Source organism: Dipodomys spectabilis, unplaced genomic scaffold, assembly GCF_019054845.1.
Source record: "Dipodomys spectabilis isolate Male_0828 unplaced genomic scaffold, ASM1905484v1 ptg000017l, whole genome shotgun sequence".
In the NCBI taxonomy this organism is placed as follows: Eukaryota; Metazoa; Chordata; class Mammalia; order Rodentia; family Heteromyidae; genus Dipodomys; species Dipodomys spectabilis.
This window is the reverse complement of record NW_024870694.1, coordinates 20,949,188-20,962,316: the sequence shown is the minus strand read 5'-3', so window position 1 is coordinate 20,962,316 and position 13,129 is coordinate 20,949,188. Positions and strand designations below refer to the sequence as shown.

At 45.8% G+C, this 13,129-nt stretch overlaps 1 protein-coding gene across 1 annotated transcript; it reads left to right on the top strand.

Annotated features, from left to right (window-relative positions):
- The first annotated feature begins 1,076 nt into the window (after positions 1–1,076).
- Positions 1,077–9,554, top strand: Polr2h (RNA polymerase II, I and III subunit H). The gene is made up of 5 exons (XM_042669181.1): positions 1,077–1,297; positions 3,257–3,340; positions 3,429–3,522; positions 5,827–5,910; positions 9,185–9,554. The coding sequence occupies exons 1-5, from the start codon at positions 1,225–1,227 to the stop codon at positions 9,300–9,302; spliced, it is 453 nt and encodes a 150-aa protein (XP_042525115.1). The 5' UTR covers positions 1,077–1,224; the 3' UTR covers positions 9,303–9,554.
- The last annotated feature ends 3,575 nt before the right edge of the window (positions 9,555–13,129 follow it).

The following is a 13,129-nucleotide window of genomic DNA, read 5'->3' as shown; positions in this document are numbered from 1 at the left end:
GGAGCAGAGGTCGCATTTCCCTGGCAGGGCCCAAGGAGAAACCCGAGTAGCTGCTGACGTCTCGCCGCTTTGGGAAAATGGCCTGCTGGGGCTCCGCGTTCTCTATCAGGGTCCTTGGAAGGAGAAAACAGGATGGGGTGACCACAGAGAGTGGCACGGGACACAGAGCAGTCAGTGTCCAGGAAATGGACAGCGCGTGTAGGAAGACGCAGTGCAGGAATGAAGGCGCACTTGGGAGAGGCAGTGCCCAGAAAGGGTGCCGTAAGAGAGAGGAGCCGGGATGAGCGAAGGCCTGCCCTCTGCTCCCCGACAGGGAGGACAATGTCAGGATCAAGGTACACGTAGATCAGTGTCCAGAAGGAGAGGACAGTACCAAGTGGAGGGGAGCAATGCCGAGGGGGAGCGCGGTGTGCGGAGCTCAGTGCCAGGCTGAAGGTGCAGTGTGGGGGAAGACCACTGGGCCCCGGGGAAGAGCGCCGTGGTGGGAAGGGTCCAGCACCAGGGGCGGAGACAGTGCAGCCTTTCCTTTTCCTCTTCTTCGAGGTGACATCATGGCAAATTCCCAAACCCGACGGACCCGGCTCGGGTAACGACCTGCAGAGCCTGGCCGGACGGGGCTGGGCCGGGCCCGCGCTGGGGAGCGGGGGTGGGGGGGGTGGGGGGGGGGAGGCGCGATGCCAGCTGGCGTCCTGCGCCGCCAGCTCTCTGGAGGCGGGGTTCTGCTTCACCCGTCCCCGGAGCGGACTGTGCCCGGAGGGCACGCGGACCAGCAGGGTAGGGCTGGGCTTTTGTGGGCCAAGGATCAAGGTCCTTGCCTGGGTTAGGCCGCTACGCATTCCACTGTTCAGAACCCGGGCTCTGAAGAGGGCGCAGTGGAGCCCCGGCAGAGAGCCACAACCCGCGCCGCGCGGCCGCCGGCGGCGGAGGTGGAGCCTACCGTGTCCCCGCCCTGGGCGGAGTCACCTGGATCCGAGACCCACCCTCCATCTCTTAGCCAATCCGAAGCAGCCTTTGGGAGCGGAAGTTAAGACGCCCTGAGAGGGAGGCGGCGGAAGTGGCTGCGTCACGGCCAGTCCGTGCGCACGCGCCATCCTCCCTCCTAGACGCTTTCTTGAATTTACTTTTTTCCCCCCTCGTCTTCTTGTGCTCCACGCGATGAGGTGCTCGGACCCCTAGGTGTGTCGGCGGGCTTATCTCTTCTGCTGCTCTTGTGGCCCCCTCACGATGGCGGGCATCCTGTTTGAGGATATTTTTGATGTGAAAGACATTGACCCCGAGGGTAAAAAGTTTGACCGTGGTAAGTAAGATGTGCCTGGCGCGGGGAGCATTCGGGGAGAGGCGAGCTTGCGGGCTCGCTGCTGGGTTGCTGCCTGCCCGCGCTCGGCTCTTGGCCGGCCGAAGCCAGCAGGTTCGGGAAACATCTCAAGGCTGGGAAGACTGAAACAGCGTTCCCTGGCTTCACGCGGGCGGCCCTTACCCAGCATGCTGGCAAACTCCTGGGCATCATTGTTGTCGCTGCCTGCTTTGTATCACGCGCCGGGCCGTGCGCATGCCCCACACTGTGCCCTGTTCTTCTAGGAGTGAGTGCGGTAGGTGGTGGTACCTCCTTCCTGATGAAATAACCTGCCCAAAGCTGCGCAGCAAGTTATCTGACCTCCTGGGCTATATTATTGTTGTTGTTGTTATAATTGTTATTAACCGTATTAGGGTTAATATTCGGGTCCTTGGGCTTGCTCTACTGCTTGAGCCACGCCTCCAGCCTGACTTTTTGCTGGTTATTTTGGAGATGGAGGCTCAGAGTTTTCTGCCCAGGCTGACTTCTAACCCTGGAAATCTCAGCCATTTGAGTAGGTAAGATTACCAGTGTGAGCCACTGGCTCCCAAATCTAACATCCTTGTGTTGCTCTTGGAATCCTAGCGTTTTGTGAAGTTCTCTAAGTTAAAGCTAACAGCTTGACTCACACCTCTGCAGTGCCTTTGATGAGTAATTGTTTCTCCTTGGCTTTCTTTGCCTAGAGACTGAGATGATTTTCAGTAAAGAAATGAGTTACTTTTTTGGGGGGCCAGTGTGGGGCCTGGGAGCTGTCCCTCAGCTCTTTAGATCAAGGCTAGCACTCTACCACTTGAGCCACAGGGCACTTCCGGCTTTTTCTGCTTATGTGGTGCTGAGGAATCGAACCCAGGGCCTCATGCATGCAAGGCAAGCACTCTACCACTGAGTCACCTTCCCGGCCCACAAGTTTCTTTCTTTTGAGTGAGGGGCTGGTATCTGGGTTCAAACTCAGATCCTCCCACTTGCTCAACTTGCTTGCTCAACCACTTGAGCCACACCTCCAGGCTGGATGTAGTGGTTAATTGGAGATAACTTTGCTGACCAGGCTAGTAGCTTTGAATTATGGTCCTCTGGGTCTTAGTCTCCTGAGTAGGTAGGATTACAGGCATGAGCTATATCATCCAGCCTAGATACCAGTTTTTATATATCCTGATAATTCCCTCAGCATAGTGTCTCACACAGGAAAAAAGAAACGATTGGATGGATGAATGAGGTGCCCAGAGTTAGGTTCTAAATCATTCATACAGGGCTAGAACCTAGATGTTATTTGCTCCCAGAGCTTCAATTCTTGGAGATCCTGATCACTTGCCATATTTTCTTTGCATTTCTTGTTTTGATTCAGCCTGTGTTCCTTTTTCTTTCTTTTTCTTTTTTGTCGGCCGTGGGGCCTGAACTCAGAGCCAGGGCACTGTCCCTTAGCTCTTCAGCCCAAGGCTAGCCCTCTACCACTTGAGCCACAGCGCCACTTTTGGCTTTTTCTGCTTCTGTGGTGCTGAGGAATCTAACCTAGGGTTTTATACATGTGAGACAAGAACTCTACCACTGAGCCACCTTCCAGCCCCTGATCCTGTGCTCCTGTGAAAGCAAAACAGATCCCATGGGTATACATGGGGGTAGATTAAATGTTCTGTAGCATTTAATCCCCAACTGAGATTTTTTTCTGTCTTGTTTTGTTTTGCTGGAGCTGGTATGTGGATGCAAGGTCTCTATTCACTTACAGCTGGCACTCTACCACTTGAGTCATGCCTCTACGATTCCTGCATTTTGCTGGTTAATTGGAGATAAGAGCCCATTGGATTTATTTACTTGGTGACTTTGAACCTTGAGTCTCAGACCTCAGCCTCCTGAGTAGCTAGGATTAGGATTATAGGTGTGAGCCTCTAACATCTGCCTCATTTTTTTTTTTTTTAAACTTTTCCCCAGTATCTCGACTACATTGTGAGAGTGAGTCTTTCAAGATGGACCTCATCTTGGATGTAAACATTCAGATTTACCCTGTAGACTTGGGTAAGTATTGAACACAGATGATCACAGGTAATAAATTTTTGGGTGTCTTGTTTCAGCTATTCTTCACTCTTAGATATTCTTTTTTCAGGTGACAAGTTCAGATTGGTCATAGCTAGTACCTTATATGAAGATGGTACCCTGGATGATGGTGAATATAACCCCACAGATGACAGACCTTCCAGGTGAGAGAAGGGGCTAAGTAGATAACTGTTATAGATTGACTTATTTTATTCCTGGAATAAATGATGATCAACAGAATCTGAGTAACGGGAAGAAAGTTGGCACACTTAAGAATTTTACAGCCTTTAGGCATGGATATTTCACGCCTGTAATTATAGCTAATCAAGAGGCTGAGGTCTGAAGGTCAAAGTTCCAAGCCAGCCTGAGTAGAAAATCCCTGAGATTAGCCAATTAACCTGATTATAGCCAATTAACCAGAAAAAACCCAGAAGTAGAGCACAATGCCCAGGCCGAGGTTCAAGCCCTAGGACCAGTGCCAAAAAAAAAAAAAAAAAGGAATTTTATAACCAACATAAATTGGTATGTTGGACTGAAAATTCTTTGTACAATTACCTAAAGATAATAAAAAAAAAACGAAAATAATTTCATAACCGTCATGGTGAAAATCCCTAGTACAATTAAAAAATGAATGACAGGAAAGTAAAACAGCTTAGTTGGAGGTGTGAGTATTGTTGAGAATGTGGAAGTGAGAATGTGGTTGAAGTACTTTCTGTTCATTGTTCTATGGAACAATGAAACCTGTTAAAATTGTTTTTAAGAAGGAGATTAGGAAAAGTGAAAGGTGGGGATGAGGTTGATAGGGGATATATTGTGTTTAGTAATAGAGATCTTTTTTTTTTTAATTTTTATTGTGAAAATACTGTACAGAGGGGTTACAATTACATGGGTAAGATAATGAGCACATTTCTTATCAAGCATTGTAGCCTCCTGCTTTGTTTCCCCTTCCCATCCCTTCATATCCTCCCCCCTTCCCCCCTCCCCATTCCCCCCACCAAAGTTGTAAAGTTCGTTTTTCGACATAACGACTTGTACATCTCATTGTTGCAATGGGTCCTCCTGTATTGCTGTTTTAACAATTTGTTTTTTCCCTTCCCCTCCACATATACCAACATCATATATAGTGAAAGCAGGGGTTGTACCATGGGGGAGGGACATACAAGGCAACAAAGACATAATCTTATAAATATGTTAGAAACAATCACAGGAAAGATCTCTCTCTCTAATAGAGATCTTTTTAAAAATTTGACATTACACGGAGGATTTCATTGGAGATTTCCACATGTTTACAATATATTCTTTTTTTGTTTTTGGTTGTGGGGCCTGAACTCTGGGCCTAGGTGCTGTCCCTCAGTTCTTTAACTCAAGGCTACAGCTCTACCACTTGAGCCACAGGGCCACTTCTGGCTTTTTCTGCTTATGTAGTACTGAGGAATCGAACCCAGGGCCTCGTGCATGCAAGGCAAGCACTCTACCACTGAGCCACCTTCCCAGCCCCCTACAATATATTCTTATCAATCTTAGTCCCTCCACTCTCCCTCCTTCTTCCCAAAACAATTTCAACAGGTTTTATTGTTCTGTTTGCTAATAAATATCTTAGTTACAAAAAGGAATTTGAACAACAAACGGGCTTATTATATATTGAAGAAATGGTTGATTGTGTGTTTGAGATGTGGCTTTTTCTTTGTTGGTTGTGGGGCTTGAACTCAGGGCCTGGGTGTTGTCCCTGAGCTCTTTTGCTAAGGCTAGCACTCTACCACTTTTAGCCATAGTGTCACTTCCAGTTTTTTAGTTATTAATTAGAGATAAAAGTCTCATAGGGCCTTTTCTGCCTGGGCTGGCTTTGAACCGTGATCCTCAGATCTCAGCCTCATGAGTAGTTAGGATTACAGGCATGAGCCACTGGTGCCCAGTGCGATGCAGCTTTTTAAAGGCTAAAGAAATGACTATTGAGTGACCTTGGCTATATAGGCCTTGTGTCTTGTGATGGAAAAGCTTTGGAGCCTACTGAGTACAATTCTCAGCTCTACTTATTTGCTGAGTACCTGTAACCTCAGTTACCTCAGCCTCCATTTCCTCATCAGGAGAGTAGAGCAGATCATGCCTAGCTCACAGAATTGCTGTGAAAACTAAATGACTTCATGTTTCTAAGGTGTTTGGTTATAATGCTGGTATTTAGTAACCAGCTGCCTTTTTTTTTTGGTTGGTCATGGGGCTTGAACTCTGGGCCTGGGCACTGTTGCTCAGCTCTTCAGCTGAAGGCTAGCACTCTACCACTTGAGCGTCAGCCCCACTTCCAGCTTTTTCTGTTTTTGTGGTGCTGAGGAATTGAACCCAGGGACTCATGCATGCAAGGCAAGCGCTCTACCACTGAGCCACCTTCCCAGCCCCATCAGCTGCCATTTTAAAAGGACCTCATATGTAGTTAATTATCATGGAGAAATAACTTTGCCACACTTGTTTCACAGGGCTGACCAGTTTGAATATGTCATGTATGGGAAAGTGTACAGGATTGAGGGAGATGAAACTTCTACTGAAGCAGCAACACGCCTGTAAGTTCTATATTCTGGTGAGAATTATTATTTTCTGTCAGTTGGCCTGAACTCTGGGCCTGGACGCTGTCCCTCAGCTCTTCAGCTCAAGGCTAGCGCCCCACCACTTGAGCCACAGTGCCACTTCCAGCCTTTTCTGCTTATGTGGTGCTGAGGAATCGAACCCAGGGCCTCATGCATGCAAGGCAAACACTCCACCACTGAGCCACCTTCCCAGCCAACTTCCTACCTTTTCACACTTCCTGTTCTGAGAATTTGGACCATGCTTTTGACTCCTGTGCTGGTCTTTCTCAATCACCTCAGACCTAGAGATAAAGAAATCTGGGAGAGCCAGGTGCTGGTGGCTCACGCCTGTAATCTTAGCTACTCAGGAAACTGAGATCTGAGGATTGCAGTTTGAAGCCCGTCCGCAGGAAAGTCAGTGAGACTGTTATCTCCAATTAACCATCAGGAAACTGGAAGTGACATTGTAGCTCAAAGTGGTAGAGTGCTAGCCTTGAGTGAAAAAGCTCAAGCTCAGGGACAGTGCTCAAGCTCTAGGTTCAAGCCACATGACCAACAAAATAAAAAGAGAAAGAAATCTGTGAATAGTCTCCATCCTGCAATATTGAGAACTCATTGCCAATAGTTAGTGATCCAGATGAGAAATTGGTAATCTTGCTTTATGAAATGCAAAGGAGAGTGGAATTACTGGCAGCATTAAGTGACTAAACTGTTAGGCTTTTGTCGTTTTTGTGTATATGAGTGTGTTCTACTACTCTAACCCAATCTTTAGTTCTTTAGTTTGTCTGCCTACTCTTTTCATTTACAAATTGAATTAAAATAAGATATGTTTATAAGAAAATTGTAGCTGGGTGCCAGTGGCTCACGCCTGTAATCCTAGCTACTCAGGAGGCTGAGATCTGAGGATCGTGGTTCAAAGCCAGCCCGGGAAGGAAACTCCGAGAGACTCTTATCTCTAATAAATCACCAGAAAACTGGAAGTGGCGCTGTAGCTCAAGTGGTAGAGTACTCACCTTGAGCTGAAGAGCTGAGGGACAGTGCTCAGGCCCAGAGTTCAAGCCCCACGACTGACCAAAAAAAAGAAAGAAAGAAAGAAAATGTGTTACCTATACATGTATATCCAGAGGAAGAGGAAACTTTTTTTTTCTTTTTTTTTTTTGTCAGTGGTGGAGATTGAACTCGGCCTGGGCGCTGTCCCTCAGTTCTTCAGCTCAAGGCAAAAGCTCTACCACTTGAACCACAGCCTCACTAAGAGGAAACCTTTTGTATAAACATTTTTTAATATTCTATGGGGTTTTGTTGTTGCTGTTTGTTTTGTTGTGCTTTGTTTTGTTTGTTAGTCTTGAGGCTTGAACTCTGGGCCTGGGTACTGTCCCTCAGTTTTTACTGTCCCTCTACCACTTGAGCCACAGTGCCACTTCTGGTTTTCTGGTGGATTATTGGAGATAAGAGTCTCACAGACTTTGCTGCCTGGGCTGGCTTTGAACTGTGATCCTCAAATCTCAGCCTTCTGAGTAGCTAGGATTACAGGTGTGAGCCACCAGTGCCCAACCTATGGTTTTTTTTTTAATGTGTACATTTTATTTTATTTTATTTTATTTTTTTGCCATTCGGGGCCTTGAACTCAGGGCCTGGTCACTGTCCCTCAGCTTCTTTTGCTGAAGGCTAGCACTCTACTATTAGAGCTACAATGCCACTTCTGGCTTTTTCGGTGGTACTGAGGAGTCGAACCCAGGGCTTCATGCATGCTAGGCTAGCACTCAACCACTAAGCCACATTCCCAGCCCCTTTAATTTTTTTGAGATGTTCTTTATCATGTGCCAGTACTAGGGCTTGAACTGAGCCGGGGCCTTCTGTAGTTTTTTTGCTTAAGAATGGCGCTCTACTACTTGAGCCACACCACCTCCACTTCCAGCTTTTTGCTGGTTAGTTGGAAGCAAGTATCTCTCAAGATTTGTCTGCCTGGGCAGGTTTCTAATCTGGATCCTCAGATCTCAACCTCCTGAGTAGCTAGGATTATAAGCATGAGCCTCTAGCATCTGGATGTTACTTTAAGTTTTATTAGCATACATTAGTTGTGTGAGGTGAGTTTCACTGTGACATATGTGTATACATTGTATCCAGTCAACTTTACTCCTCCCCTCCCCCCTTATCACTTTTCTTTCTCCCCTTCACCCTTAAAACAATTTCAGCAGGCTTTATTGTTCAGTTTTCATGCATGAAAAAAATAAATGCCTTGGATCATATTCATCTTTATTCATCTTCTTTGCTAGCTCTCCCCCTTCCTTCAGTACCTATCCTCCAACAGAACTTCTTTTACTTTCCTGTCATTAATGTTGAGAATTTTAAGAATTTGAGATAATGTTCTTCATGATAAAGCTTTCTAATCTCTTTTCTATGTTAGATGAAAATGTTTCCTAAATGTTTAATAGCTGTTTAACATTCTAGTGACTATGCCTTAATTTATTGCCTATTTCTCTAATTTTGGGCACATAGATATTTTTCTCCTTAAATTTTTTAAAATTGTTATTATAAAGGTGATGTACAGAAGGATTACAGTTAAATATATCAGGTAAAGAATACATTTCTTGGGCTGGGAAGGTGGCTCAGTGGTAGAGCGCTTGCCTTGCGTGCCTGAGGCCCTGGGTTTGATTCCTCAGCACCACATAAGCAAAAAAGAAAAAAGCCGCAAGTGGCGCTGTGGCTCAAGTGGTAGAGCGCTAGCCTTGAGCTGAAGAGCTGAGGGACAGCGCCCAGGCCCAGAGTTCAGGCCCCACAACCGGACCCAAAAAAAAACAAGAATACATTTCTTTTAAGATAATGTCACCCCTTCCCTTTTTCATCTTTGCTGATAAAAAAATACACTGCTTTGTCAGGCACCGGTGGCTCACATTAATCCTAGCTACTGAGGCAGCTGAGATCTGAGGGTTGCAGAAGACAGCCTGGGCAAGAAACTCCATAAAGTTCTGGTTAGAAAAAAAAAAAATGCCAGAAGTTAAGCTTTGGCTCAAGAAAGTTGTAGAACACCAGCTTTGAGCCAAAACAACAGCAACAAACCTCAGGGACAGTGCCCCGGCCCTGAATTCAAGTCCTAGGACTGGCACAAAAAAAATAAAACAAAGCAGAATACACTGCTTTGCATCAGCTTTGAATTTTTGGTTTCTAATGACAGAATACTAAGGGGTGCCTCTTGTCTACCACATGCTGGGATGGAGAGCTTGGTAGCAGCTGCTCCAGAGCTCATACTCAGGATGGGGACCTTCTGTTTCAGCTCTGCCTATGTGTCCTATGGGGGCCTACTCATGAGGCTACAGGGGGATGCCAACAATCTGCATGGATTTGAGGTGGATTCCAGAGTCTATCTGCTGATGAAGAAATTGGCCTTCTGAATGTCCTGGGAAGCCAGCCACACTGCTCATCAGCCATATCATGGACACCATTCAAGTCTGAAGAAAAGTTGCTGTTGTTCACCTGTTAAGGAGAGTTTGACTCATGTCCACCTTGGGTGAAACTTTAGGTAGTCTGGATTCAATGGGAAACTGACACTTGACTGTGAAAGACCCTATGGGAGAGCTTAAAATGAACCAGAGTTGTTTTTTATGTATATGATTTTTTAAAAAATTAAACTTTACTTTTTCAGATTCCTTTCCCACCCTTGGTAGGTTTTTGTTGTTTGTTTTTATTTTTATTTTTGAGACACTGTTTCCATTGTTTCAGTTTTACTGTGTAGCACAGGCTGATTTTCTTTTTTTTCTTTTCTTTTTGGTCAGTCATGGGGCCTGGACTCTGGGCCTGGGCGCTATCCCTCAGCTCTTCAGCTCAAGGCTAGTGCTGTACCACTTAAGGCACAGCTCCACGTCTCTGCTTATGTGGTACTGAGGAATCGAACCCAGGGCCTCATGCATGCAAGGCAGGCACTCTACCACTGAGCTATCTTCCCAGCCCAACACAGGCTGACTTTAAACTGAAGATCCTCTGCCTCCTAGTGCTGGGGTTATAGTCCTGCATCACTATGCCCAGTTTTCCTTCTCCCTTTAAGGAAATTTCATTGTTTTTAAAATCTAATTTTTGGGGGGAAGATTTTTTGTTAGACATTAGTTTTTACCTGGGGGAGGGGTCATTTTCATACATACATACACACATACAATATACTTTTTTAAAAAATCACTTTCCCTTATCCTTATTCCCCCCTTCTTTTTTTTTTTGTCGGTCGTGGGGCTTGAACTCTGGGCCTGGGCGTTGTACCTCAGCTCTTCAGCTCAAGGCGAGTGCGCTACCACTTGAGCTACAGCGCCACTTCCGGTTTTTTGGTGGTTTATTGGAGATAGGAGTCTCACGGTCTCTCCTGCCCGGGCTGGCTTTGAACCGCGATCCTCAGATCTCAGCCTCCTGAGTAGCTAGGATTACAGGCGTGAGCCACCAGCGCCCGGCTTATTCCCCCCTTCTTAAAACAAATTCAACTGGTTTCTTTGTTGTGATTCTTTCCCCCCCCCCCACCCCCAATTTATCTGTGCTGTGTTTCTGGCCCAAAGCCAACCCCTATCAATATAGGATCTTCCCCAGTCTTTTGCTATCTGGCTTGAGTTGGCTCAGTTTCTTGGCTGTTCCAGTATTTATTCCTCAATGTGGTCTTCTCTCTGGGAGAAAGTGTTGTGCTTTGGCTCTTGAGGGTAGAACCCCAGGCCCGGAAGATACCACCCATTTGGCATAGAATTTTGAATTGGCAAGGAGCCCTGCTCGTGTTCTTCCAACTCCCGCAGTCTCTTAGAAAGTCAGTTCACGTTGACTTGAATGAGTCGTTTGCATAGCCTGGAAATGCTCACTTCTGTGGAAGCTTGGGGTGAAGGCTTTTAGACATAGCCCTTGGGTAGGACTATGACAGAAGAGGGGAGTTGGTGGTTATGGAAGCAGGTAGGGGAAATGGCTGCTCTCTATTCTGGTGGTAACTTGAGAGGGAGGGTAAGTGGTAGCTTTCACCAGTGACACTAAACAGGAAGCTGCTGCACAGACCAGTGATGTGGACAAGGCACCAATACCAATGAGGTTGGTGATCCAGTGCCAGTGAGAACAACACAGTAGCCTGACTCAAGTCACTCGTGGGGGAAGAAAAAGGCTAAGGAAATAGTGATGATTACCCAGTCTTCAGCATGTGAGCTAGGTCTTCCTCTTGCCCTTGGAGGTCTCTGGGAAAGTGTATGGGACTCTGTTTTCCCCAGGGAAGACAGTGCTGTATCTTTCTGTGTTTTAAACTGTTTGTTTTAATGTCCTGATTTTGTCACAGATGCTGGTCCCCCTGCTGGCATGCCTGGAGTGTTTCCTTCCCCATAATTTTCAGGTCTTTACATGAGGTGTAGAAATAGTATTTAGAGAAATGTGTTGAAAATGGCCCTCAGCAGGGAGGAGGAAAACGTGTTTCTTCACCTTGAGGGGTTGTATTGAGAATTGGGATGTAATTTTATGGAATCATAGCACTTTTTTTCTTAGTACTTTTTTTTAATAGGGTCAGATTTCTTGAGGGATTAGACAAAGGTGAGTTTAGAGTAGGAGAGCTAACAGTGTCTAGGCTGTCATAGTAGACCAGATGGCAAAACAAAACAAAATACCTAACTAGCTGAATAGGCATGAGTGTTGTGGTTGTAAAAATGTTCTGTTTTTGCCTATACTGGGGTTAGGGTCTTCCTAAGGCAGGTGCTCTACCATTAAGCCATACTTCTGGCCCTAGGGAGGTTTGTTTTTTGAGTCCCACAATATAGTCCTGGCTGTCCTCAATATTATAGTCCTTCCTTAACTTCCCAAGTGCTGAGATTATAGGCATGGACCATCACACTGAACTTGTTTTTGCTTTTTTGATAGGCTTGTTGGTTTACCCAGTTTGGCCTGGAACTTGTTATGTAGCTTACACTGGTCTTGAACTCAAGATCCTACCTCAGTCTCAGGGATGCTAGAATTATAAAGACTACTATGCCTCACTTAAGGTTTTGTGCTTTTTTTGTGTGTCAAAGGGAAGTGGGATAGAATCAAGCAAAATAATTTGAGAGTGGGTTGAATTCTTTCTTCTGCCTTCTTTCATCGTTTTCTTTCTTCCTTCTTGTCTCAACCAGGCTCTGGTGGCCTGTAATCCTAGCTACTCAGGAGGCTAAAGTTCCAAGCCAGCCCAGGCGGGAGAGGCTGTGAAAGTGGTGCTGTGGCTCAAAGTGGTAGAGTGTTAGCCTTATGCAAAAAGAGGTCAGGGACAGTGCCCAGGCCCCGAGTTCAAGCCCACAATGGACAAAACAAAACAACCCCCCCCCCCCCCCCCAAAACACTTAAGGTCTCACTGTACAGCCTAGGCTGGCTTCATACTTGGAATTCTACTTCTCCATATTCAACCTTAATTTAGGTGTGTGTGTGTGTGTGTGTGTGTGTGTGTGTTAGGTGTGTGTGTGTTAGGTGTGTGTGTGTTAGGTGTGTGTGTGTGAGATGAGGTTTGAACTCAGGCCCTACCACTTGAGCTACATCCCTGGATTAGAGTTTTAAGAAGGGAAGATTAGTTCATTTGGGAGAAGATCATGAGTTACTTGGATTTGCTCTGAACCTGTAGTAGGTTCAGATGCCAGTATTCTGGAACTTTCTGGCTACCTTTGCAATTTTACCATCCTTACCACTTGTGTGACTTTGTTGAGAACCTATTATTCTTTGGCTCTTTGGTATGTTTTGTCATGGATACTGGTTCTTCATGTGCCCACAGGTATTTGATCATTAAATTTTTTTTTTTTTTGGTGCCAAACCTGGGGTTTTAACTCAGGGCCTAGGCACTGTTCTTTAGTTCTTTGGTTAAGCTGGTGCTCTATCACTTAAATCACTGCTCCACTTCTAGTCTTTTTGATGGTTAACTGGAGGTAACAGTTCACAGACTTCTGCCTCAGCTGACTTCAAATTGTCATCCTCAGATCTCAGCCTCCTGAGTAGGATTACTGGCATGGGCCACCAGGGCTTGGCTTTAACCTACTTATTATTTGAATAAATTATAAATTCCACTTGTTATTCCCTCCCTTAGCTTCATCCAGAAATTTAGTGTGGATGATCTAATTCTTTCCTATCTGAGATTTGGACATATGAAGTTCTTGAGCTTTGTGCATTTGTTGATTTCTTCCTCTATAATAAGGAGAGAGCAACACATGGAGATGTCCAAATTGGTCACCTCCTACCAACATGTTTGGTTTTTCTACTCAAAGCT